This window comes from Hippocampus guttulatus, chromosome 23, assembly GCF_054856545.1.
Source record: "Hippocampus guttulatus isolate MCC_2025c chromosome 23, RoL_Hgut_1.0, whole genome shotgun sequence".
Lineage (NCBI taxonomy): Eukaryota > Metazoa > Chordata > Actinopteri > Syngnathiformes > Syngnathidae > Hippocampus > Hippocampus guttulatus.
In genome coordinates, this window is record NC_141283.1 from 4,232,804 (window position 1) to 4,260,684 (window position 27,881).

At 42.2% G+C, this 27,881-nt stretch overlaps 1 protein-coding gene across 2 annotated transcripts; it reads right to left on the reverse strand.

Annotated features, from left to right (window-relative positions):
• Window positions 1-337: 337 nt before the first annotated feature.
• LOC147185803 (polyphosphoinositide phosphatase-like) lies at window positions 338-27,606 on the reverse strand. 2 transcript variants are annotated; one of them, XM_086104358.1, is made up of 25 exons: window positions 27,414-27,606; window positions 27,222-27,313; window positions 25,717-25,815; window positions 25,149-25,272; window positions 22,837-22,993; window positions 22,699-22,749; window positions 22,357-22,520; window positions 22,147-22,275; window positions 21,674-21,774; window positions 20,734-20,896; window positions 18,038-18,135; window positions 13,774-13,907; window positions 12,747-12,863; window positions 11,928-11,973; window positions 11,749-11,826; window positions 11,413-11,561; window positions 10,431-10,597; window positions 8,889-9,027; window positions 7,611-7,669; window positions 7,233-7,380; window positions 7,077-7,160; window positions 6,095-6,293; window positions 4,459-4,544; window positions 2,077-2,154; window positions 338-724 (listed from the first exon to the last, which is right to left on the reverse strand). In XM_086104358.1, exons 2-25 carry the CDS (start codon window positions 27,282-27,284, stop codon window positions 547-549), a joined length of 2,811 nt encoding a protein of 936 aa, XP_085960484.1. In that variant the 5' UTR covers window positions 27,285-27,313; window positions 27,414-27,606; the 3' UTR covers window positions 338-546. The 2 variants fall into 2 exon arrangements, with proteins under 2 accessions (XP_085960484.1, XP_085960485.1); XM_086104359.1 differs by lacking the exon at window positions 11,749-11,826 and having other exon boundaries at window positions 341-724.
• Between the last annotated feature and the right edge of the window lie 275 nt (window positions 27,607-27,881).

Below are 27,881 nucleotides of genomic sequence, written 5' to 3' on the forward strand. Positions count from 1 at the left end.
CACAATCTTGCTGCTATAGACTGTAAATTTCCCCAGTGTGGGACAAATAAAGGATATCTTAATGTATTATGCTGCCCCCAGGTGGCCAGGCCGCACACACCCAAAGGAGCAGCACAATATCAATTGAACAGAAGCAAAAAAAAAAAAAAAAGTTTACATTCGATTAAATTGTTCTTACGTGTTTTTGTACAGCATTGTAGAGTACTAATTGTATTGTCAAAATTTTTTTGCAGTGTAATGGATTAATGGCATTCCCATTCATTAGAATGGGGAAAAAATCCAATTGCAAATTTTACGGCTTCAGAGCTGGGACAGGAGCGTTCATCCAGAGAGCTATCATTTGTATTTTTTATTACATTTATTTAAAATGAAAGCACCTTAAAAGACAGCTCTGTCTTAAAAAATATGACAGGGAGTTTTAAAATAATAATCATAATAATTAAAAAACAATACAAAAAAAAAACATCAACAGCGGAAACATCATTCATAGGAAGAATTGGATGAAAAAATAATAATAAATAAATATCTTGCTGCCCTGAGCGTGCGTCACATGTATCTGTTCCTGACGTACTCCCTATACATCAAAATGTCCTCACGGCACAGGGGCCTCACTTGACCCCGGGCCGCCATCACGTGGCTCTCGAAGATGTCTTGGCTGCCACCGTCCACTTGCGGCGGCGACACCGCGTACGCGCTGTCCTTGGGGAAGCGGGACACTGGCTCTCTTCAGGGGAGACACACATGGCAGAGAAGGCATCACAAAATGGGAGCAGAAATAACACTGGCAAAAAAATTAAGGGTTCGACTTGCAGTCAGGTTCATACATATTCATCAATTAAAAATGAAGATATGTAATATTTAGCTTTCATTTCCTTAAAATAGTTGAGGTTTGACTTTGTTTTAATTTTTGTGGTTATTGTTATGATTGTAATTTTCCCGAGTAAACAAACAAAAAAAAGAGCAACGGTACTTTTCATTCATTTTGCTGCATTAAAATGAAATCTGGTTGAATTGTTTTTTTGTGTTTTTTTAAAGCAACATTTTAAATTCAACTTGAGTCTATTTTGAACCATTGGAGAAACAAAAATACCCGGGACGCTATCGGAGACAACGCTTGTGAGCTCAACTGTGCAATCTATGACGAAATTACGCCCCCGACCCCCCGCCCTCAGACGCTTCTTTGTCCTCTATGGACGGATGGGAGCTCCACGAGTGACAACACGTTTTGGGTGCTATAAGAGAGTCTGTTGCATAACACCCCCCCCCCCCCCCCCCCCACACACACACAGAGAGACACAGGGGAGAGACAGATTGATTGGGAGAGGGACGGAAACACATCTTGACTAAAAAAAGAAAGATGGGAGGTTCATTTGTAGGTGAGGTGTAAAAAAGAAAAAAAAAGGAGGGGAGGAAAGTGAAATGTGTGTGTTGGAAGATTCTCATTTCAATCATATTCATTTCGCCATACTGAACCGCCCTGCAAATGAAATAAAATCAAAAAGGCATTTCATGAAATGTATAAAATGGATTGCAAATATTTCATTTGTGATTCATTTCCAATAAATCCATGTACTTACAACGTGTTGACATTTCTCCTCTCACATCATCAACATAACCAGCCTCTTCGACTCCAAAGCTGTGGCCTTTGCGGCATTACCAAAGCGAACACGTAAACGTGTGCCATGTGATGTGATGTAAAATGGTCATTTTGTCACTGTGACAAAATGACAAAGGCTGCAAAATGCTCGCACGTTACAGGCCACGTTTTTTTTTGTTTTGTTTTTTGAGGGGTGGTGGACACGAGCAGCTTTGCGCCACTGGGTGAATCGCGAGGCCAAACAGCAGGGACAATAAAAGTGGTTGACTGAAGACTTGCAGATAAAATGTCTCGCAGACGTCCCTTGGACAGCACTTAGCGATGAGCGACCTTGCTCGGCTTGAATTGTGTTTTCTTTCTTTTTTTTTTTTTTAAATAATAGCTCAGTACCATAGGGAGATGGACCAGACACGGCGCACGTGAGCCAGGATTAATACCCGGCCGTTTTTGTGTTTTCCCACCGCTCACGTTTTACTCACAAGCAGATGATGTTTGCCAGGTGGAGGTGCTCACCCTTCGCCACTCGCCGCTGATGACTCTCGCCCAGCTGCGCAAACCTGTAAAAACATAGTCACAAATCGATTAAAAAAAAATAATAATAATCAAACAAACGAAAATTTCTTATGTCCAAACGTGTCATGCCAGATCTTCCAGATGACTTCCTAACGCATGCACACAAAAATTGCGAGATCCCCTCTGGCTCCTGCTTGGGATTTTTAATATTAATGTATTGATTAGCCGAGCTAACGTGCTTGGAAGCCGTCCAAACGCGACACTTCATAATGAATGCGCTTTAATTCTCATTACGCGCCAGTGCAGTGCGGGATAGGTGTCGCATTTGTCACGAGAAAAACTTTGGGGAAATACAAGTCCCATTGCCTGCAGGAGATGCTGTCCAGACGCATCATCAATTGGATAGAGCCTATATAATATAATATAATATAATAATATTATACATAGATATCTTTTTTTTTCTTGGCAAAAATAGTTTTACCTTTGTCATATGCTTATTAAAATATGAAAAAAAATCATTGGAGGCGGAAAATTTATATGAAAATGCAGTGTGGATAAGATGTGCCTTAAAGGGGCGGGGCCTGTTGGAGGTGGTGCTCCTTTCCCACATGCGAAGGCATTACAAGACATACGGTAGAATGATCATTTCTCGGCTAGATGACCGGAATGCAATTTATTTGGGGGGGGTCAGCCAGCCCTCAATTAACCCAAAATGCTCCTGCTCACTTTTTAAGTAGAACGCTCAAGAGGAGCATATAACTCTATTCGGCCTCAAGATTCTGCTGCTTGTCTAATTCGCTTGAGAAACAAAACTGAGTTGAGTTGAAAAGCTCAAATGAAATTGGCCAGAATGTCAATAAATGCAATAAAACAATAAAAATATTTTCACTCAGGGAGGCAGCACTTTATCCATTAAAAAAAAAAAAAAAAAAACTTCATGTGGCGGATGGACACATCACCAAACACTTCAACTTTTCTCTCCTCTTTTTGCAAACTGAATTCCCAAATATCAGCGAGATCATGTCCGCGGAACACACCGTGTCGTTCGTGAAGCAAACACACACACACACACACACACCGCAAGTGGACAAAAGCGAAGTGTAGAGATGAGGCAGGGTAGAGATGACAATGTCCCGGGAGCTGCTTGTTATTAACACCGCTGTCGGCAACCCGCAGGCATGTTTGTCAATGACAATAATCATTACAAAAAAAGAAAGAGAATTAAAGGAAATATTTTTCGGAAACGGGGCAGAACAAAACATCCTGGGTTTCAACTTGACACATAAAAAGCATGCCAGGCAGATACAGTCAAAGAAACACAAGTGAGCCGAGGGCCAAAACATGCGTGTTCTTTTCTCACGTACAACCGCCGGCGAAAATAATTGTTAGTTTTCTCTATGAAGTGGCTCAAATGGCGCACCTGGCAATGGAGCCTGTGGCGTCCTTTTCCTATTACCGAGAACTCACAGTACCTTATGTTCTTGCTAACTAACAGCAGAAATTCTCAAGTCAAACACAATTTATTTTGTTCATGACAAATAATAGAAGGGGCGAGGGGGGAAAGGCCATTCCAAAGAAAAAAATGTAGCCAAGAAGAAACCTTGAAAAAAAATGTTTTGGAGGCGATATAAGGAAAATCTATCCATCCTTCCATTTTCCAATTCGCTTTATCCTCACAAGGGTCGTGCGGGGTGCTGGAGCCTATCCCAGCTGTCTTCAGGCAGTAGGCTGGGGCCACCCTGAACCGGTTGCCAGCCAATCACAGGGCACACAAAGACGAACAACCATCCACGCTCACACTCACACTGAGGGACAATTTTGAGTGTTCAATCGGCCTGCCATGCATGTTTTGGGAATGTGGGAGGAAACCGGCGTACCCGGAGAAAACCCACAGAGGCCCAGGGAGAACATGCAAACTCCACACAAGGAGGTTGGAGCTGGGATCGAACCCACGACCTCTGCACTGTGAGGTCGACACACTAACCACTGTTCCACCTGGCCGCCTGATATGGAAAATGTACTTTGCAATTGGATGTAAATGTCAGCCTACTCATTAGGTGTGACATCAAACAACCAATTACATTTCCACTTATTTGGCTCATTTTGTGAGCGAGCCATTCTATACTTGGCCAGCCACTTTGGCATCACTTCTTGCCTCGGCTGCTGCATTCTCTAAGGGGCAATTTGGTATACTTCACCCTTTGAGGGACGGTGGTCACTACAGTGGACGGCTTATCATGTTATCAGGTTACTGGGGTGCATGAAAGGGTAAATAATAGGCTATACGAGGTGATACTTTTTTTGGCTTGTAAGATGTTAACGGAAATGAGGGGCCGCGTCCGACCTACCGGTTATAGATGAGCAGGTCTTGCTCAGCAGGGAACTCGGCCAGATTGAGTCCGTAGGGCTCCCTGAAGGCCTGCTGCTGGCTCTCCTGAAAAAGGGGGGACAGACTTGACAAAGGGAACGTGCTGGATGGACTTGCAGACGTCATACTGGACGGGTTCTCCCACAATCCTATCATGCATCTGGCAACACTGCTTTCAACACAACAGGGCGGGAGAAGGGAGGGTCGCAGTTTCGCAGATTGCAGCCGATTAATCGGTATAACTGATTAATCGGTAAAACCGATTAATCGACTGCCTTTTAAAAAAATATATATATACAGTATATACAGTATATTTTACAAATTCACTCACTGACCTTGTTTACTCAAAGCAATCATCTTATTTCAAACTTGTATGATAGTTCCGAATGTAAAAATGCAACTCAGAATGTTTTATGATGGCAGCAGCATTAGCTTTAATTTTTTTTCTTTTTTTCTTCCAAAAATCCGCTCAAATGGTCAAAGTGTGTTCCGTCTGAAAACTCTGCAGCCTTTTGACTCCCCGATTATGAACAACGCCTCCATAAATGTCTCAGGACCAAGAAGTCTGGTTATGTAATAGCGCCAAAGCGAGAGCACTGATCAAGCCGTCACCCCGCGCTATTATTCTTCCAGACTATTTTCCTGCCACGGCAGCGAAAAATGCTTAATGTAATGCCTTCAATTTTTACTATATTTGTATTGATCGATGCTGCGAGCGGAGGAGAGTGTTCTCAGAAGGAGTCCGGCGAACTACAGCTGTGAACACATGCGCGTACGCACACGCAATCCTCAAAACACACGACAGCGGACATACGAGCTCATGTATGGCTGGTGCCGAAGTGGAATATGAAATGTGTAATTACAAGGCAAACACAGTATTGATCTGACGGTTAAATATTTCAACAGCAAGTTTCATTTTTCCTATGGGAAAGCCCATAAAAGGAAATCTGAAGGAAAACATTCCTTTTCTATGAGCAGGACCACACAATAATAAAGCCTTCACTTCAGCTCACGGTGGACGACACTTGACACCTTCTCGTCTACGCACGAGGCGACAGTGAAGCCACAGGTTGACAATTTCAGTCTTTGGCTGCCATTTCGAAAAACGTGAGCGGCACACTGCGGGAAGGACCATCTTGGAGGACTTCCCAGTGGGTTCCACTTTACCTACTACCGACAATGTGGGTCAACTGCGGATGTCAAAGCACGAGTAGTAGTGGTCCACTGGGCCATGAAATGCACACTGCTCCGGTCATAAAAGCTTCTTCTGAGAATCAAAAAGGAAGTAAAAGGAATTCATGACCCACAACATGTGCACAGATGCTTAACTGCACTTTTGTGTCAGGCTGTAGTTGTTTTTGATCATGGAATTAGCTATTTATAACATTTTTGGGCCAAGGAGGACACCTGGCAAGTTGTGTTCGCAGTAGCATCCGTGCTAAAGGTTAGAAGCCAATCTCTACTCATTCAGTACCAGCCAATTCTAGACGAAGTCTGAAAAGACGTTTAAAAACATCTTTGGGAGTGAATAAGTTAACTTTTAGTGAGTCATGAAACTGTTTTTTTTTTTTTGTGTGTGTGTGTGTGTGTGTTTGTGAGTGAGGGGCACCTCCCACCTCTTGTGCATGACTGCACTCTCCGGAATCAGTCCAAAGTTTGACCGGGGTGGAGCGCTGCGAGACAGAGGCGTCGTCATCGCGGTCTTCCTCGGAGTCGTCCTGCGAAGAGCTGGAAATGGCCTCCTCGCTGGGCGGAGGGGGCGCGCTGGCCGCCGTCTTCCTCTGCACCAGTGTCTCGTCCTTGCTGCTCTTGTTGCTACAGGAAACCAGATATACGCATTTTATCACGTTTTGGGGGTATTTTAAAGTTCCCTTAAGGTGCAGAAAAAAACAAAAACCCAGGTTCATCTGTAAAACGTCGACAGAGTTGCACAGCAGCGGTTAGTCAAATTAATCAGCCGGTCACGAGACTGAAAACCGCTGACGTTTCATAGTTGATCAACACTTGGGAGTCATTTTTCAAAGCAGGTTGTCTCACCGTTATTCAAAAGAGATTAGGAAGAGAGATCCATCCATCACGCCTAACGGGAAACCGAGATTTTTTTGGGGTGAGTTTTGGATGCAAACCCACTCGGCACCTATAAAAGTTCACCCATGAGAGTTGAGTTTTTTCCCCCCTATCCTTCATTATTCTTTATGGGCTGGTTACGTGTTTCAAGGTATATTGCACAGGTATTATGGTAAAAGTGAGTTGAGGAGCTTCATTTTGAGCAAAGTTATGCTTTGCCATCATCTTGTGGCAGCTTGGTGACAAGGAACTATGTTGACATTCAGCTGCGGTGCTTCATTTCGACAAAACTTGCGCTTTGCCACCATCTTGTCAGGTATCGGATCAATCTTCAATTGAATTGCCCATATGATCAATAACATTTTCTGTTTCTGAATATTGTGGAATCTTGGTACCAAGCAACTATGTTGAAGTGAGTTCAAAAGTTGTGTTTTGCTGCCACCTGTGGCATATACAGGCAACTCTCAACCTTTTTGAGGGTGGTGTCAAAAATGTACTTTCACTATTCTAAGTATGGATGCAGAGACTCACCCCAGCACGGATTTGGCTGTCTCCTCCGGTTTGCGGACGGTGAACGGGCTGGGATCCACTCCCACCGTTTTGGGCATGAACTCCCTGTAACGAGGGACAGGTTAGCATAGCAGCGGTTAGCGTCGGCGCCACAGACAGCAACAGATGACGTCGCACCGGGCCGAGTTGGTCATAGCTTTGCAGAAGGTGTCGTCGAAGGAGGTGAGCTCGTAGGGTCTGAAGAACTCCGTGTAGATGTCGATGCTCTCCTCGAAGCGGTTCACTCGCTTCACTGACAACTTCTTCATGGTTTCGTCACATGGCACTGCCAACCAAATGGATTTCTTGCACAATTATGACCTTTCACGCAGCATTCCAAATTATTCCCTCAAAAATCAGAACTTCATTTTCACTATTTTGTGAGTTGAATTCTTGTGAAAACGTTTTCATTCATTTCAATTCAACTTTTTCATTCATCGAAATTTTCCAATTTGACTCCCCCAGAATTTTCTTGACTTGCGCAAAATTATCCTGCAAAGCACACATCGCTGTTACCTTCATCAAAGGCGATAGGCAGGTAGGACAAGACTCCCTCTGACCACCACAACGTGTAGCTGCGAAAGAAAGAATAAACACACAAATGCTGAAATGTCAAGCGGCTCGTACTCTGGGGCGACACTGACGGTAACCTACATAACAAAACTGGTCCTTGCTGGAACACGGAGGGAACGCGCGCAACTCCCTTGTGCATCGTTCATTTTATTTTGTGTGACCAATTGGAGTGAATTCACTGAGTACGATGATGACCTTTGTGTGTGTGTGTGTGTGTATGAATTCAGATGCGACCAAGTTAATTTCTGGGAATAAAGGCTGAGCCACCTCGGCCCATTGTGGACAAATGAATTAGCCAGTAGCGGGAAACTAGGTCTACTTTTGTGTCAGCACAAAGATAACTGCATGCAAACAAAACATTTTGGATCAAGCTTGACTAAGCGCACAAAGTAAAAGAGAGAAGTCATCATGGAACTGGGACTTGTCCTAGTTTTTATATTTACAAAGAAAAAAAATTGATTTTGCACACACACACTTTACCATTTACTTTACTACTATATATATATATATATATATATATATATATATACTGTATACTGCGCAGAACCCTCAAGCTTCCTGGCCTCTGGTAGAGGACTCGAGCTGAGTGAGGGACAGACACCACCCGAGGGGTGAGACGAGGATTTTTTTTTTTTTAATAGTAGTAAATGGTCAATAACATTTTTTTAATCCAACTTTAAAATGTATTTTTTACTTGGACTATTCATTCATCTTTTCAAAAAAGTTTTTTCTTGTGGAACCTCTGCTCTATTCCAGAAGGATAAAATCACACAAAAACCGAAGCAACTTTCGCATTAAAAAAAAAAAAAAGCTTGGCAACAAGTGCTGCCGAGCAGCCGAGTTCTTAATAAAAGCTTGCTTTGTAAAATAATCCTTGGCCTCTCTTGAACCCTTTATACAGAACTATTTGAGATGAACGCACAATGATTCCAGGATGTATGATGAATGTTTTTTTTTTTCTTTTTTGATGTACAAAAGCTGGGACAGAACTTTGGCACTCAAAAATTTGGGCAAAAACAGAATCATACCAAAACTGGATTGTAACAAAACCAAGTTTTTACTGTATTATTTTTCTTGTGATATTACGCTTTTTCCTACATAAAAATGATATATAATTCAAATATTAAATATGTGCAAGTATAAAAGAAACATAGATGGCTTTGCAAACACATGACCGGTGCTAATTGATTTTATTTATTTATTTTTTTATGTTTTGGGTACCTGCGTCTGTCCATGGGGAGGGCCATTGTGATTTTCTGATGCAGGTAGAAGTCCGTAGGCAGGTCCCACAGGTGTGGCCTGCTCTCTGCCGGCTGGTACACTTGGAGAAACAAGTTGATGGCGTCCTGTCTATCCGCATCTGGAAAGCACATTTGGGACACGGTCCAGCAAAAAAACAAAAAAAAACAAAACCCCATCAAGTATATAAAATGAGATTCCAAAAAAGAATGAAGAGCAATATGAGGTAAGTCTGGTAATTAAAAAATATTACTGGAGTTAAAACCTTCAGAATAAAGTTGTATCAAGAGAATAACAAAATATATCACGAGAAAGAAGTTTGAATTTTACGCAACCAAAAATGAATATTCTAAGAATTGAAATTGCACAAAAATTTGTAACGGAGGCAATTTATGTGAATAGCGAAAACATAACTTCATAATACTATTCAGAATCAGAGACACTGTTGTGACTTAACTTGAGAATAAAGAATATTTCGGAGAAAATTTTGATTTTACAAGAATAAGAACGAACTCAAGAATGATATTGCAAGATGAGCTGTAAAATTACTAAATACATAATTTTATATAAAAGTATGGGCATTTACAGGTGTATATTTACGCAGAAATACATTTTTTTTCTCCCCATAAAAAAAAAAACCTGTCTCACCTCACGAGCTACTCTCATAATATTTCTATTCGCAATATTACCAAATCATTCTCCCAACTGTTTGATTTGATTACTACCAACCTTTTCTTCCCTAGATTCATTTTTTTTCAGAGAGCAAAAAAATCTGTAGCATAAAAATATAATCCAAAATTAGATTAAAAAAAAATAAATAAAAAATTCTGAAAATGTTAGCTTGCACTCCCTTGACACTCACTAAAAAGTGTCCCGGAGTCTGTCGAATTTTCCACGGCTGGGACTAACAAATGTGGCCAAAGCTCAGCCTGATACTATAAGCCATCAAAATGCAATCACAAGTAAACGTCTGAAAAATGACAGCGCCCCGCTAAAAAAAGGGCACAACGCAAACCTTTAGCCCTTGACATTTGCGCTTTAAAATAGAGCTGACGACGAGAGAGAGAAAGGGGGGATCTCGGCGTGTCAAGTAGCGCATCATCATCATCTTGGCTTCTACGATTTTCAGGAACCGCTACTGAATCACTTGTAGGCATTTACGTAGACACAATCTATCTGAGAAATGACAGTGCCATTCATGATGGAAAAGGAAGCCTTTCAAATGAGTTTCAGGATTTGCACTTCGCGCCGCCAGGTCAAATCAATGTCACGTGCGGATGAGTTACTTAACTTCACAATATGCATGACATTCAGTCGACATAATGTAATGTAATGGTCTCTAAGGGGCGGGGGTGTTGAGGAGCAAGGATATCTTTTAAAAGGCATCTAAAAAGCCTTTTCTTTATGACATGGCTCGGCAAGGCTGGAAATAACGTTTTTTTCGTGGAAATTTGCTCATAGATGACTTCATTTGCATTACAATGTGAGTGCCAGCGGCCTTGTGTCTCTCCTCGGAACACACACCTGAGAAAGCGTTGCTGTAGTAGCGCGATAGCGTCTGCATGATGTCCTTGGAGTGCTGAGTCCATGGCGCAATCTTTCGGTAGGTCTTGACCCGGTGCACCAGCTGCGAGCCGCCGTACTGCAGCGAAAGCGTGTCGCCGTGGTCCTCGTACAGCTCCTCAAACAACCTGAAAAGCACAAAAGGAGGCACTGTCTTTGGTTTGAAAAGCTCATTTCTGTCTACTATTTGTGCGGACGGACAAAAAAAAAAAAGAAGGGAAAAAAGATTGAGTTAGTTGTTTGGAAGAAACGTAAAGTGCTATGTGAGGAGAAAAAAATGCAAAGCACATGATCAAAATCAAAACCTTATCCCATTTATGAAGTACGGTGGGAGGGCGTCATTATTTGGGACGCCTATTCATACGCAGAGGTTGGACGCATCGCCAACAGCAAAAATACGATGGGAGGGTGTCATTATTTGGGAGGCCTATGCTTACTCAGAGGTTGGACACATCGCCAACAGCAAAAAATAAAAAATACGATTGGAGGGTGTCATTTTTTGAGACGCCTATGCTTTTTTCAGAAGCTAGCTAGCTAGCTAGCTAGCTAGATAGATAAAAACAAGGTGCTCTAAAGGGGCCACACCAGAACACTATCCAAAGGGAAGAAACATTTTCAGAGTGCCCGCATAGCTAGCTAGAATTTACAATTTTAAAGGCCGGTTCTTCAATATGTCCTAAACCCAGTTTATTCAGGGTTCACGTCTGAGGACAACTGGTGAAAAGAAGCAAAACAAACTTGTGCTACGTTAGGGGAAATTTGAGCGGATCGGGTTATCGATTATGTGATTAAGGCCGCTGTGCATAATTTTTCTGCTTCTAATTTGCGAAGGTTTATTCACAGAAAAAGCCTGAATTAGCATGGTCTTTCCAAACACATATTGACAAACCTGTTCTGGCCATTTATTTGTTATAAGATACTGATTGGACGGAAGGAGCATTACCTCACACAGTCAGTGTCAAACTGGAGCTTGGGCTTGTCAATCATTCCCAGTGCGTAGAGTTGATAGGCAAGTGCACACTTGCCCACCATGAACTGGGCGGTGTTGGTTCGGTCCAGACAGTCCACACAGTTGGTCCTGAGCACACCGGTCTGGGATGGATGGCACATGAAAAATGGGATTTTGGAATATTGGCTTTCAAATTGATCAGATAAATCCACATAAAGGAAAAGAGGTGAGAAAAAGGCTAAGGCATTTCATGAAAATACACAAAACATCATCTACAGTGGCCCTGATGGGTCAAAAAGTCTCAATAGTTGGAAAAAAAGGGTGCTAAACCTTGTGGGAGTGGGAGGGCCCTTTCTTTAGGTTGTATTTTTGATGTTTCAATTGCACAGCACTTTGACTTGCATTTGTCTGTATGAAAAGTGCGATATAAATCAAGTCTGATTGATTGATTTATTGAAATGTTGTGAGAACGTTATGATATCGGAAAAAACACATTGCACCAGACTGACCTGTACTCGCCCACTGACAGAAATGCTTCCACCCAAGTCTCCCCATCTGTGGAAAAAACAATGACAATTTTTCGCATCAAAGTCACTGTTGTTGTATTAAACATATCTTTTCACAGCTTTTTTTTTTAATACAAAATAGGTGATTTGGGTGAAATCAACCCATGCTTTACTGCTAAATATAGGGAACACGTTTGAAAAAAGCTGATTCAAACAGATTTATTCATTTCTGAATGTTTGAAATCAATCTAATTCATGACCAATTCGCTAAAAGAAAAATGTGTAAAAACCATTTCAAAAGAATCTGCTTGACATCAAACGTGGCCTTTGAGCGCAAATACTTTGCCCCCATCGGTATAAATCGGGAAGCGCGTGTTTAAAGGAGGTAAATAAAGTCAAACGGGGACGCACCAGACAAAGGACATGGCTAATAAATGCTTGCGCTTTTACGTAACACCCAACGCAAGTGATTAACGTGCAGACAAAGGCGGAGACTCGCGTACGCTACACAGGCGGCAATGCACTCAGCTCGTTACGGGGAACATTGACGGCGACGCAACCACCGCGGGACATAATTTACATTAAGTATTCAGAGTGGTGAGAGGGGTGGAAAAAAAAGTGCTGATTTATGTACGATTTGAAGTATGTTAGGATATAGAGGCGAGAGGGAGAAAGCTGGATGCAGTTTTGCTCTCGCTTCTGAAAATAAAGTAACAAAAAAAAAACATTTTGCGCAGTCTATGGACTAAGTTTGTAGGGGTTTTTTTTCCACACAATAAAACAGAATAATATAACCATATAATAAAGTAACAAGAGTCTTACCTTTCATCAGGGTGGAGAGTGTGACAGTAGAAATCTGATCTATTCACGAAAAACCCGGTACGCTTCACCACATTCTCGGCAATCATACTCAGACGGTCCAGAACGTTGCACAGCTTACTGGGGAATAAAGGGAAATATTCTGTAAATGAAATGTAAGATACATATTTATCATGAAGCAAACATGTAAAGTATTGTAATATATAGTGTAACCATTTTTTTTTTTGGTCATAGAAAAATAATTTCCTGGGTAAATTTTAAATGTCATTTATACCTAATGCAGAGAAATGTTTAAACTTTGAAAGAACTATGGGGGGGGGGGGGGGGGGGGAACGCAGTTTTGGTCAATCCAAAAGCAGAGTATGCCGAGTTATAAGTGAGTTCAACCAAACCTGCCTAGTAACAAGCGATCGAGCTGCGACATGATTTTGGTCGTAAATGTTAAAAAGGGTTTTATGGGTCTTGTTGCATACGGCACTTATTCTGGACTCAATTGAAAATTAAAAAAATAAAAATTTTGAATACGAAATATAACATAATTTAATACAAAATTTAAAAAAATAATAAACGAAATGACCAAAACTTTACATTTAAAAATAACCAAACAATTCAGAAACAGGACAAAAATGAAAAACAACAATAAAAAGCAATCCGACTTTAAATAAAAACTGTACTTTAAAAAATAACATTTAAATTAACACCAAAGTTCATCACAAAATGAAAATAACTAAAAAGAATAGAAAAATGAATGAAAACATTGAAAATTAAAAAATACTACATGAATAAAAATAAAGGCATAGAAAAAGTAATAAGTATGAACATTTAAATAACTAGAAAAAATAAAACTTCAAATTTAAAAAATCGACATAACAAAATAACAACAAAACAAACAACATTAAACAGTAATAATGATCAATATAATAAAATGTTAAAAAAAATTTATAAAAATAAATTAAAGTGAAAGTTAAGTAAACCAAACAATCGAAGAAATTTGCAAAATTCAAACGAGTGTGATGGTGCTGCTTGCAACCTCTTGGTGTAGCGCGCCATGTCCCACGCGATGTACTCAATGCCGTGCTGCTGCGGCAAGAACTGGTTGAGGTTGATGACAGCGGGGTAGAGCTCCTCGCTCAAAATCTTCTCGTGTTTCCTTTTTTCTCGTTTCTGCCACACAAGAAAAGACACACACGTCACCATGTGCTCCATGTATGACTCGAAGCCTTCGTGGACTCCAGAACGTTAAGCTCCTATAGAAGTCGTGTAGCGTTAAAACGGTCCCTTGAGGATACGAGTAGATGAAGCTGGAAAAGAGAAAGGAGGATGCATGCTCACTGTGACGTGTTTGGACATCACATCGGCTCTACGTGGAGACGCGACCAGAGGATTACACATGTGGAGTGCAGGAATAAGATGGGTATTTGATGTAAAATGAATTGTGTAGGATGAATATTAATATTTTACAGTCGGAAGAGGGCTGTGTCCTTTTTTTTTGCCCATTTTTATATTTTGACAGACGCTGGAATTTAAAAACCAAAGCTAGCAAACAACAAAATCTCCACATTACGTATATATATATATTTTTTTTCAGTGCAAAAGGCTCTCTTGCATAGAAATCAACATTTAAGGAAGGCACAAAACTGCGGAACAAGAACCCAACATTAAGTGCAAGAATTTTTATTTTATTTATTCCCCCAAATCAACTCACTCAAAATGTGAATATTATTGTTCTTGATGTTTTTTGTCACCAAAACTTGCTTTCTCCGCTTTTTGCTCAGGAACCAACGAGGGTTCTCGTGCTGCTTACCAAAGAACAGAAAGAGGATAAAAACAAACCTTTTCTGGTGAAAGAAGAGCGTCTCTACTTTTTTTTTTGCCAGGTTTGTGGCTTATATTGTCCCAGAAATCAGTCAAAATGCTCTAAACCAGGCCGTCAATATGGGGAACTCACGAGAAAAAAAAACAGCTGGCGGTCCGTGAGTTTATGTCGGCAATGACAAAACATTTGATAAAGATTCAAATCCTTTTGTTTTGTTTTTTTTCATGGAAATGCGAATAGTGAAAAAAAAAAAAGTTTCTGAAACTTTGCGATACACCATGGTCAGTTGTTTGTGTATGACTAATTATAGTACATCATAGCATGTACTCATCAAGGGCCATAACACATGCAACGGCCGCCATGGTAAGACCTCACCTGCACATCTTATTCCCGCACAGAGTGTATGCCAATCATGTGTCATTTATGACACGCTCCATTAGACTGTCTTTACATGTTCTGTTCTCCTCGTCCGCCTCGTTGAGTGCACTTGTCCCAGCGATCATACGGCGTGATCACAGGCTTGACTGAATCATTGAACAGATCTAATTCCCCCCACCCCCCCCCCTCGCGACATCATCGCAGCAACTGTTAAATAACACCCGTGCACGGGTTATGCAGTCTGGCACGCGCGCGCGTGTGCACGCAGACAAAGATGGAGAAAAGGAATTACAAAAAAATAAAAAATCAAGAAGCAAATGAGAGGCAATTAAAGGTGCACATGTACTTGTTAAAGCACACGTGCACATTTGCCGCGGTCCAAATTGGCACGCAATGGCGACGAGTCGTACAGAGCAAAAGTATTGGGACTGAAAATTTAGGACTGAAGAATCATTTCACATCTGCAACAATTTTTTTTTCTGTGGATGTTGGCACATTGTAATGTAATGTGAGGAACAAAAAAAAAAAAAGGGAAAACTTGTTTGGTATCAGGAGAAATAAATGGAATGATGTCACAATGTCATTTCCTACAAGCAAGAGGATTTTTTTTTTTTTTGGTAAAATTTCATTTGAAAGCCATATCACGGAGCAAGCCACTTGTCGTTTTGTGCTGATGTCAAACACGTTGGAGAGAAGGGACGAAATAAAATCCATCATTAACTGCTCATTAAATCAGCTGGTAAAGTAAAAGGGATTCCTCGGAAGCCACCACAGGACCATCTTGGAAATGAGGCAGCCACATAGGATGAGCCGTCATCCATTTACCGATGATTGCCTATTATTTCATCTGTCTAATCTGTCCATCTGTCTGTTGGGTGTAAGGCGCCGCGGCGTTGTTTACAAGTACAGGGTCCACTACTATTAATGTGCAGAGTTGCCAAAAAAAAAAAAAAAAAAAAAAAAGGATCACATGGCCGCAGCGTGTGTGGATCTCAAAGGCCAGTGATTGGTTCCCCCTGCGCGCGCTCACGGTTCCCCTCGCCAGAAACAACGTGAGCCTGAAACCCAAGCCGGAGAGAGTGTGCGGCAGAGATGCGTGCACTCCCCATTGTGCGAGGCAATGCAGTGCAATACAAATGAGAGATTGCCGCGTGAGGCCAATGTGACAAAGAAAGCCCGTGGTGCATTTTCTGAGCCAATTTCAGATGGGATTTTTTTGCATTAGGTGCAGAGAAATGGTATGTTTCATTTCAATCTATTCTAAATGGAGAACTTAACAACTGGAGCGAAATTTGCAGCTCTCCCGATGAGCTCTTCGCCGAGTCACCTGGCGCTTTCCGTTGTTCCGAGTATTGGTAGATTTTTAACGAGAGGTTCATCGTGCTCGACCAAGTTTAAAGACATTCGAGAAAAAGGTGGGGAAAAGTAATCCGTTTCTTAAGCTCTAACATTGTAAGGAGTCACGCCATTGCATTAATTTCGTAATTTGTCTCTTGAATTTAGACCAGGGGTGGGCAAACTTTTTGGCTCGGGGGCCGCATTGACTTTTAAAATTTGACAGAAGGGCCAGGTCAGCACGAGCTATGGTACATTAAAAAAAATGCATTTGTTGACAGTCCATATCAAACATCAACAGAACAAAAGCATGAAAGTACGGTATTAATATACTTTTTTTAAATGACAAAAGTGTTGTTGATGACCTATTTTAGCCTGTGCATCACTGCAGATGGGTTGTGATCAGACCAGTAGAAGTAGAATACAGAATACATACAAAATACAGAGGTACTAGGTGGTCGAAAAGATTGCCCCGCCCCCCCGTGTTCTGCAACTTCAAGTCAATGCGCCACCTGGCGGTGAAATGCCTGTCATTACAAGTCCAATTGAAATGAATGCAATCATTCACATCGAACCTTAATTGTGGACCAACCTTCGGCGGGCCGGATTAAAAAGACCAACGGGCCGGATTCGGCCCGCGGGCCGTAGTTTGCGCACATCTGAATTAGACGGTGCCCACAAAATCCACACAAGCCTGTGGGGGCAAATTCCACACGGAAAGGCCAAAAGCTGGATTCAAACCCCCAGACTCACACCTGACAGTCAAAAGTTCAAACAACCTGTCCACCAATATTGTGCCAATATTAAATAATATCATTTATTGTAAACAATGTCTAATGCACTGATTACAAACAGGATTTAGTTTTCATCATTCAACAACTCAAACAAAAATAATGGCAAGTTATAATCACAAAAATAAAATATTGAAATATTTCTTTGAATCTATGACATATTCCTCTGGTTTCACTTTTTGAAAAAAAACAACATTTTTTTTACAGTTTGAATGGAATTGGTTAAATGCGAGCACGGTCACAGCCACCGTTATAAGCGGGTGTGCACACTTGCGCAAAAACATCATCTCAGGTTATTTTTACATCCCCTCTCGAAAACGTTCAACCAACTGGGTGTACGAGTTACGGCTCACGTTAATGGTGTTTATGTTGCCCTGGGGGGCGGCCTGGTGGGCCAGCGGTTAGCGTGTCGACCTCACGGTGCAGAGGTCGTGGGTTCGATCCCGGCTTCGGCCTTTCTGTGTGGAGTTTGCATGTTCTCCCCGGGCCTGCATGGGTTTTCTCCGGGTCCTCCGGCAGGCTGATTGAACAGTCAGAATTGTCCCTAGATGTGAGTGTGAGCGCGACCCTTGTGAGGATAAAGCAGATCGGAAATGGATGGATGGATGTTGCCCTCATTTTTTTAAGATAATAAAGATACGGCATTTGAACAGGGGTGTGTAGGCATTTTACATCCATTGTATCCTTGAGCCTGGGTGCATCATTGTATGCCTGTGGGGGGCAAAACTTGCACTCAATTCTTGTATTTGAAAGCTTTTGAAAACGTAAAACTTGAAAGTGATTCCCAACAAGTCTAAAACGTGTAAATGCGTTGTTTTGTTCACACCAGGATGATATTCACTGCTGTAAACTTTTATCCTCACGGAATTCAGACAAATCAAAATGTCAGCTTTGGAAACGGGGATTCAAACAGCAGAGCTGGCAGCGCTGTCCCATCTGGGGTTTTTTTTTGCAATATGTGCTTATTAGCCTACCTTGACCAGGTTAAGGATGATGATTGGCGATCCAAATCGCTGCAGCATCTGGTCGAAATGAAGGCCGGCGACATGCGCATATGGGTCTGCCTGGTCCACTGCCAGAGAGAATCAAGAGAGAAAAATAAAGACTAGCTCTTCTTTTAAACCTGTGACGCTAAATTCATCTTTAGATACTCAGTCGGGCTTGAAAAATTGAGCCCCTGACACCAAAAATGATGGGCAAAAATGGTGCTCATGTTCAGCAACGTTCTTATTTCCTGCACAGTGGAGGGAAGAGGGGCCAAGAGGATTTGGCCTGATAACACTGTTCACAAACCGACAATTTCATAAACCATATGTGTTGGGTATTATTATGATCATTATTTTATTTGATATTTCAACATCTGAGTCCAAACAAAGCCTGCAAACGTGATCAAACGTTGACGAAATGCCAATTTTGCAATGACTCCCCACCAATTTGGTTCCAAAACAGCGACGTTTGGGGTGTCGTCATTTCACATCTCAGCTTCTCAGTTATTCTCTTGATGTGTCATTAAGTGAAACCTAACCATCATTTTTTTAAATTACACGCCCGAGGTGTATTTTCAATTAACTTTGCCACCCCCACGGCTGGGAGCAAGTCATCACAAGTTATAAATAACCTTCCTTATGCAACACAGTGTCCCGGAAGTTGTTGGCGAGAGGAACGGCGTGGCTCACACCGTATCAGATGGCCACGTCCGTTACAAACATCATTGACCCAGATGATGCAAATGGCCGCCATTTCATATCATTTGACCCAAATCATATTCCCCATTTATTGAAGACGATTGGATCGTCTGTCTGCCCTTTGTCATGGCTGCTCAACGGAGCGCCGCGCCAACCGGTGCGCAACTGGGAAATGATAACGGGAGATTAAAAAGGCAACAAAAGCAGTTGAGAGCCAAATTAACATTGACGCAATTCTTTCTCCGGATGGATATTTTGTTGTGACGCTCGCGGATGTTTGCGAGCCTGTGGACCCAAGTGACGTTTCATCTTCAAAACTTAGCTTGTAGCCGACGTGTGCACATTTTCAGCATGACGTCTCTGACCCACTGGTGAAAGGACACTTTGATCCTCTCCTCTTTCATCTATAACTGCTTCAAACAACAAAGTGTATGCAGAAAATTGGTGAAGATTGCACGACTGTCTGTGTCCTATGTGTTGTGTTGTGTTATTTTGACTTCAAAATGGCGCCGCGAGAGTGGCTGCCTTTCCAGCAGCTCCTATATTTTGTTGTTCTACTTCTTCCTTTCATAACTTTGCTGCTGTGAATTGGGAATTTCTCCATTGCGAGACTAATAAAGGTTTTCTTATCTTGAGATATAAAGAGCAGTATTGTGAGATTATATAAACCTCCAACTTTATTCACAAAAGGACTTGAGAGGCGCACTTTTCACCCCGCCGCCCCACCAAAAAAGTTCACATTCAATATCCAAATTGTAAGAGATTTTCTTTTGGGGGGGGGGCGTGTTAATTTGGCGCTTTGTCCCAAGAAAGTCTTTTTTCAGGAGAGGCGAAAAGTCCCCTAAGGATGACTGCGACCCTGCTTTTGTGTCACAATGGATACAAGATGAGGATGTCCTGCCAAGAGGCTTGCCGTTGAGGAAAAAGGTCCTTGGCAAAGGCTATTCTCTTGCTTTAATATATTTTCCATCTGCGTTTGTTTGCTGACCAGATGCCACTGCATTACTTCCCTGGTGTGTTGATAAAAATGTTTTTCACATTCGTTGGTCAAAAGACACAAAAGGACATGAAAAAAGAATTTGTTGCACATCCACACCAATCTGGCAAATGTTGACTATGGCTTATATATGAACCCTTGACCGAATGTAATATAAAAATCATTTGGTACTTGATTGCTCCCCCGGGGCAGCCCGTTGGTCGACTGCTTAGGACTTTGGCCTCACAGTGCAGCGGTGCAGAGTTCGATTCCGACTCTGGCCTCCCTGCGTGGTGTTTGCATGTCCTCCCCGTGCCTGCGTGGGTTTTCTCCGGGTATTCCGGTTTCCTCCCACATTCCAAAATCATGCATGGCAGGTCAATGGAAAACTCTACGTTGTCCTTACGTGTGAGTGTGAACGTGGATGGTTGTTCGTCTATGTGTGCCCTGCGGTTGGCTGGCAACCGGTTGTGGGTGTCCCCCCTTACTGCCCAAAGACAGCTGGCATAGGCTCCGGGCCTACACCCATGGGGCCCAACCGGGTTCACCCCTAAGAGGCAACATGGGTCCCCCTTCCCATGGGCTCACCACCTGTGGCAGGGGCCAAAGTGGTCGGGTGTGAAGTGAGCTGGGCAGCGGACAAAGGTGGGGACCTGGGCGGTCCGATCAACAGCTATAGAAGCTAGCTTGAGGGACATGCAATGTCACCTCTCTTGCAGAAAAGGAGCCCTAGCTGGTGGGTGAGGTGGAGAAGTTCCGACTCGATATCGCTGCTGACCCAGTGACCCGACTTGAGTGCTCAGTGTTTTGGTGTCCGTACCAACATGTAACATCCCGAGCAGACCACGGCATTCAATAATCCTGATTGTTGAACCCCATAGCAAACTAAAATCACACTGCCAAACATTCTGTATGTCTCATGAGATCCAATAGCGTACCTAATGCTTTGTCGAGTTTCGATTGTCAATATTCAGCCTTGAAACAAAAAGCAAAGAGATAAAAGGCTTACATCGTATCGGGGGCTTGGGCATCATGGTGGAAATGTCCTGGGACCAATAGAGCGGGACTGAACCTCGCGTTTGCACGTATGAGGAATAACTTCCCACTGAGAACGACATCACGGAGGCGTCGTGGGCAATCTGCTCCGTCTCCACCTCATTTGCCACGTCCCCCTGCGTAAGCACGACACACAAAGAGCACACAGTCGGCCGCCAAATCTTCATTGTTAGACTGTGACATCTTTTTCATTCATTCGTTTTCATTCACACTTGTCCTCGGCTGGCTTTGGGCGATCGGCTGCTTACACCGTGGACTGAAATGTTGCATCTTCAATGACCCGAACTGGCATACTGCTTGGACCGTAGCTTAAGTTTCCATGTTCAAATGAAAGAGAAAGTGGACTCAAACATGTCACATGACACGAACGGGATCATGATCAACATCACTGATAAGCCCTGTAAAAGGTGCAGGGTGAAAATAGAAGATTCCAAGTGAACAAGCCCCACTACCTCAAAAAGGCCACACATTGTGAGGGAAAAGCCTCAGGAAGAAGCACTAAACAGGATTAATAATTCCACTGCCGCTGCCCAGGTCAACATCACGTGAGAGTATTTTTTATTTTTTACCCAGGTTAACCCTTTCAAAGTGAAAAATTTGGCAAAAATAAATAAATAAACGACAGTTGGATCATTGCTAAGATTTCAAGGACGTTGATGAACTACAATTAAATTACTAATAAGCAACATAATGTGTTTGCAATTGAAAAGAAGCAACATAAAAGCAGTTGCTCCCTCCTCCCACGTGCTGACACACTCATGCATAGTCGAGGAAGAGCCCACAGATCAAATAAATCCCCCCACCATCAACAACATGAGTCATTCCAATCAAGCTGTTGGACCTGCGCCTTGTGTGCCTAATTTTCCTTGGTTGCCCCCGCAACTGGTTTCTACCTCGCAGTTGGCTCCTCTTTTCAGGAAGCGGGTGCCGGCAAATTTGCTGGAGCGCCTGGCGATGAGGGTGATGTGCACCGGGCGGCCGTAAATTAAAAGCTCTGCGATTGGACGGGTGAAGGAGTCAAAATTGGAACCCGGCTGACAGGTGTCAGCCACTTATGGAAATTAGATATAGAAAGGAGACATATAGCATTCAATAGTAAGATTGAGTTAGCTAGCTATCTAGCTAGCAGGCTAGCTCACTACCTATGTAGGAGCTGAGCTCACATCTGGGTATGAGCCTAGCTAGAATGCTAGATAGATAGCTTGTACCCCAAACAAACAGATATTGACAAGTTACAACCTCCTCTGTGATACTGTACCACCCCAGTCCTGTAGGTGGCAGTAATGTGCCCAACTAAGTGGGTTCCTCACATAGCAAACGATATTTTCTACTGGATTTGGCGGACACCACAAAGCTGAAAGGATACTGGACTGGCCACAAAAGCCATGGATTATATACAAGAGCCAGTCGGGATGCACAATGTCTTTGACACACTCCAGCAAGTTCCCGTTCCACACGTACTTGTAGTACGGTTCAGCGCGCACGCCGTAAACCACTGTGGCGGAGGAGAGGAACACAGATGGATGGAAACAAAACACAAACAGAGAGGCGTAGGGGGATTCCAGATCCTATTTACCTTGAGTGGGCAACCCTTCGTCTTCAAATATGTCAAAGCTCTCCTGTTTGTTGCGCTTGTTTGCTTCGTCCTCGACGTTGGAGGATGCTGAGGTCCACAGCTCGTAAGGCCTCTGCAGCAGCGTCAGATTGTGCTGCAGCGAGTGGCTCAGGTCATAGCTGTAGCTGTGGGGTAGTTAAAATAAATATGAACATTTTAAAAATGAAATCCCATCAAAGTGGACAAGACATTAAGCTATAAATGCTATTTAATTATCCTGTTTGTTTCTGTGGTCCACCAGAAATGTTTGTGGGTCAATGTGACACGCTGAAAAAGAAAAACCCTAAACAAATACTTACTAACCTGAAGTAAAAGTTACTGGATAAGTCCATGTTTTGAAAGATTCGGACATATCTGGGGAAGAGTTGAAAGAGCTCCATCAGGTACAAACTACACACATGAAGTCAAATTGGTCCTTAAGACCAAGCCACATGGTCGTACCTGGCTTCGTCGGGGTGCGCCACCCGGACCGAGTCATTAGGAATGTAGATCATGGTGCTGTCCTCAATTTTATAAATGGAGTGGCCTCCGATGTCTGCCATTTTTCTGCGTTTGGTGATCAACACGATGTAGTAGCCCTCCAGGAAGCGTACAAAGCCTGTCAAAGAACACCAAACAGAACGGTTGCACAAAATTGACACTTTGGCAATTGGACTGATAAAAAAATGGGTATAAATAACAAGTGTGGCAGCCCAAACCAGGGGGGGGGGGGGGGGGAAGAGATCAGGATACACTGTGCGACCCACTGACTTGTTGTCAAAGAGCAGCTTGAGACACAGAAAGCCACCGGGGCACAGACAGTCGGGGGCGCGAACATCATCATGTATTTGAGCAAATGTCAAAGAGTCTGTCTGTGTGTCGGCGGGACGGGTCACAAAGGACACAAGTGCATGAACAATATACGGCATGACAAGAAGCTGAACTCATTTCGTCTCTGCCGTCGACAGCAGCAACTGTGCTGAAATCAGCCTATTTCATGAAAATGATTTATTGACTCCAAATCATGGATCTATGTTCATCTATCAATGCCAGCAATATGTAGCGGCATGCAGAACAAATTTATGCACTTCCACTCGATGCAGGTATAATTAACTTGCTGTTTTCACCTGTTGCCATTCATACCAGAGAATGAGAGTTTCATATTTCAATTTAATAAGCCAACAATTCACAGTGAGTACATTCATGAAGAAATTGAGATTCGGTATATACCTTTTGTGACTTTTTTTTGTTTGGTGTTGTGTTGTGAGATGTTCTTGTTTCAAAGCTATAATTGAGTTTGGGAAATTTCTCAGGGCACCGAATCGATTGCAACGGAACTGCTCTGGTTGTCCTTAAAGACATTTGGCCTCCCATGCGGGAAGGGTTTCATCATAGTTCCGGAAATATTAAAACGGTTAATAGAAGTAAAAATAAATGCAAGATAAATACGAGAGAAACAGAGTGTTTCTGTTGCCATGAACTTGTGGAAAACACGTCACGCTGAATGGGTTCAGTTGACATTCAAAGAATATTGATGAAAAAATATTTGACTTTTTTTTTTTTAGATTGGGTATGACTAAATTCAGTTGAGATTCTGAAACATTGTCTGAAATTGAGCAGATGTTCGCCCTAATAAAAAAAATGCACTCTTCTTCCCATTAAATTTCAAGGAAATAGCATTTCATAGAAACATGAACGCAAGAATTGTCCCGGATGGGCACAATTATCACAAAAACAAATTCGGCTTGTATGGAAACTATCAGCTTGTGGCGGACACAAACGCGTACGTTCACGAAATGTAGGTCACGATGAAAAAGTGCTCACACAACATGGCTACGACATTCACGCAGCTAGTCACACCGCCAGTATCGAAAGTGACATTTCTAGAGCGATTGGAATGGTTGATGAGATGTCACTCAAGTCACTCCCGATTGGGGCCTGACATATAAAATGTGCTAGTGATCTGATTTCCAAACCTTGGGGGGAAAAAAAATCTCTAGAGCAGTGTTTCATATCTTTCGAACCAAGGGATAAATTTAACGTAAATATCTCACAAGACACCACCCACACAAAAAAAAAGTTTTAAAAAAAATACATATTTTTGTATCAGGCCAATACCAGATTTTTACTTATAACAGGTACTCCTGGAGGCTGCTGATACTTAAGGCAAAAAATAAATATAAAAATCGAGTAACTCCTCCTCAGGAGTAGTTGGTGCCATACTGCGATAGTTTGACAGATTGGCAACTCACCTTCTGTGTCAGAAAGAAATTTTATGGGGGGGGAAAAACTTGATGTTGAATGAAACTGTAAGCATCAAAAGTACTAGAGGGTATCGGTTCTCAGTATCGGTGAGTACTCAAAAAAGTGAATGCTCTTACTGGTATCGGTCTGGGGAAAAAAAAGTGGTACAATGAGTGAACAGCTTTAGCCCAATTTGAAACTGCGCAACACAGACAAAAATAATAATATATTGTGTTCTTTCCTTCAAAATCGTGGGCAATAAACACAAAAAAAAAAGCAGATGGTGATTATGTGAAACCTGAAAAATAGAGAGTGCTTGATTGAAATGAATCACATTCAACTGCCAGGTGGGTCTTTTATTGTGCTTTCCCACTTCCTGCGAGTCATTTGCAAAAGCAGGCCAGCACCTGCAGCTGGAAAACTAGACCTTTGTGGTATAAAGCACATGTTACCATCTGTGTCGCCCACAATGGTTGTTGATGCCGTTGTTGCGCAAGAGCGTGACCAGAGAGTGTATGGAGCGCACGTACCCACGATGCCATCGGCTGACACGGCTCTCGACAGGCCTGACGGACCTTTTTGGGCAATCTTTGTGCGGTTTCCCAAGTCCAGACGACTGAGCAACTCGCGCACCTCTTGCTGGTTGTATACGTGCTGCAAGGCAAAAACACCACGTTGGAATAAATGTATGTGGCAACGGGGGGAAAAAAAAAAAGTTTGATTTGACAGGTAGAGTGCAGACTGGCGCATCTGGGTGGTGTGGTCACTTGACAGTGCCTGATGTTCTAAAGCATCAACGAACTGTTTGTCAATTACATTATGCTACTATACAGACAATAATAATGGTAGCATGTGACGATGGATACTTACTGGAAGATGCTTCATAATAACAATCATCATCAACATAATCATCATAATAACGACCCTGCATTGTTATGAACAAATTCATTCCCAGCAGCTCATAAATGGCTGTGGTGGGCTCACAATTCGCCAGCCTCAACTGTCACAAATGCATTAAAGAGGAGGGGACAATTTGACAATAAACAACCCAGGCAACTCCACTATTATATCATTAGCACTGCACTAATGCTCGCTCACCTTATCATCAATGATGACCAAATCCTTGGGTTCTGTGCGGTCAATCTTCAGCACTCTGTTTTTGGTCTGAGCCTGATTGCTCCCCACCAAAAAATACCTCTGCAAAGGGGTGGGGGGTGGTGGGGGAGATATTGCGTTTAGTCATGTCACATGGCACGAAAAACTTTTAAAGCAGGTGTTTGCGTAAAATCAGTGAGAGTCTATCTGGAGGACTGCATTGGAACCTTGAAATTGACAAAAGCTCCATTCAGCAGATGCTCCAGAGAGTGATAAAGCTAGACCCATTCCGACCTTGGATTGTTCAAAGGCTTCAAACCAGACTGTGATGTTAAGCAACCTATTTGTGAAGGATTGCTGGATGCAAAATTATCATGAAACTGCACAGGTATAAATGAAGGCCACAGTCATCATGAATCGACAGCTGGCAGTTGGGTAAAACTGTCTTCCTGCCTTTAGGAAAAGCAACACACACGGCTTGATCAGCAGACCGTGGCATCTGTAAAGCGGACATTCACAATGAAAACTAAAAAGACTAGTTTACTTCCACTGAGGATAAAAACTGAAGTTAGTTGAATTAGACATTCAACATTTTGTTGTTCTACTTCTTCCTTTGATAACTTTGCTGCTGTGAATTAGGAATTTCTCCATTGTGAGACTAATAAAGGTTTTCTTAATCTTAATTTTTAAAAATAATACTGGACTCAACAAACACACGACTCGACAATTTTTCCAGGGAAGTACAAGAACTGAAAATAAGTCTTAATTTTACCCAAAATGTGTTGTGTTGTGTTATTTTTGTTATTTTGACTTCAAAATGGCGCCGTGTGAGTGGCTGCCTTTTCACCAGCTCCTATATTTTGTTGTTCGACTTCTTCCTTTCATAACTTTGCTGCTGTGAATCGGGAATTTCTCCATTGCGAGACTAATAAAGGTTTTCTTATCTTATGAGCAAAATCTCCCACACAAGCCTTTGCTGCCATCTAACGTCCACGACCAATCCTGCAGTTGCCCTCCAACTATCCCCGGTTTCAGTACGTATTTACGTTCTCAAAGAGGTTATCTTTTGTTCTTCTCAAAGTTTGCACAGCTTCATTTATTTCATGTCAATGACTCAAAACTGGAGAAAATAAGGTAATATTTGCAAATTTTCCCATTGTGGGGCCGATTCATTCGTTAGTTAATCATGTCTTAGTTAAGATAAACAAGTCATTTTTTACATTTGCGAGTTTTGTGATATTAGTGCATAGGTGTCAAACTCAGGTCCTGGAGGGCCGCTGTCCTGCATGTTTTCCAAGTCTCCCTGTTGCAACACACCTGATTCAAATGAACAGGTTCAATGTCAGGCTTCCGCAGAGCTTGCTGATGATCTGATCATTTGAATCAGGTGTGTTGCAACAGGGAGACTTGGAAAACATGCAGGGCAGTGGCCCTTCCAGGACCTGAGTTTGACACCTATGTATTAGCGGATTTGAAGTGATAAATTATGACATTTATGATCGACTTACGGCTCTCGTCTCGTATAGAACCATCCTCTGTAGCCCACTGATGACAGCTGCAGACTGAGGCATGTTTGCTCAGATTGTTTGATCCAGAAGAACTGCAAAAGAACAATGGACAAAAACAAATGTAATTCAAAGGGCTGCCTGTCCTGAAGTTCGAAATTTAAATGCTTTTGTTTGTGTAGCTAATTGACTCACCTTTAAAATTAGTCGAGCGACAGCCACTTATGTTTAACAGACGGCGCCACTTTCCATTTCCCCAAAGGCAGCAGACGTAAACGCTTAAAATATTCAAATAAAACGTATTAAGAAGCAATTCTACCATTAGGTATATTAGTGTATTTGGCTAAGTAACAACTGCAAGCACGCGATGCGAATTTTTTTAGTCAGGTGACAGTCATTACCCAGATGACGTCACTACAGCGCCCGTCGAAGACCAAAAAGAACAGTTTTTTTGTTGCGTAAAAATGATCTAGTATACCATATTCTATACTTATTAATGACACAATGAGATAGGAATAATCTATCCAAACCATAAAATCTTTTTTATGTCATTTTATTTAGCCTCCTCCTCCAATTAGAATAATTTACCCGATAACATTTGTTGATAGTTGCCATGGTACCAAACGCCACTGTCAACGGGTAGTGCTGATATAAAGTTGCAAC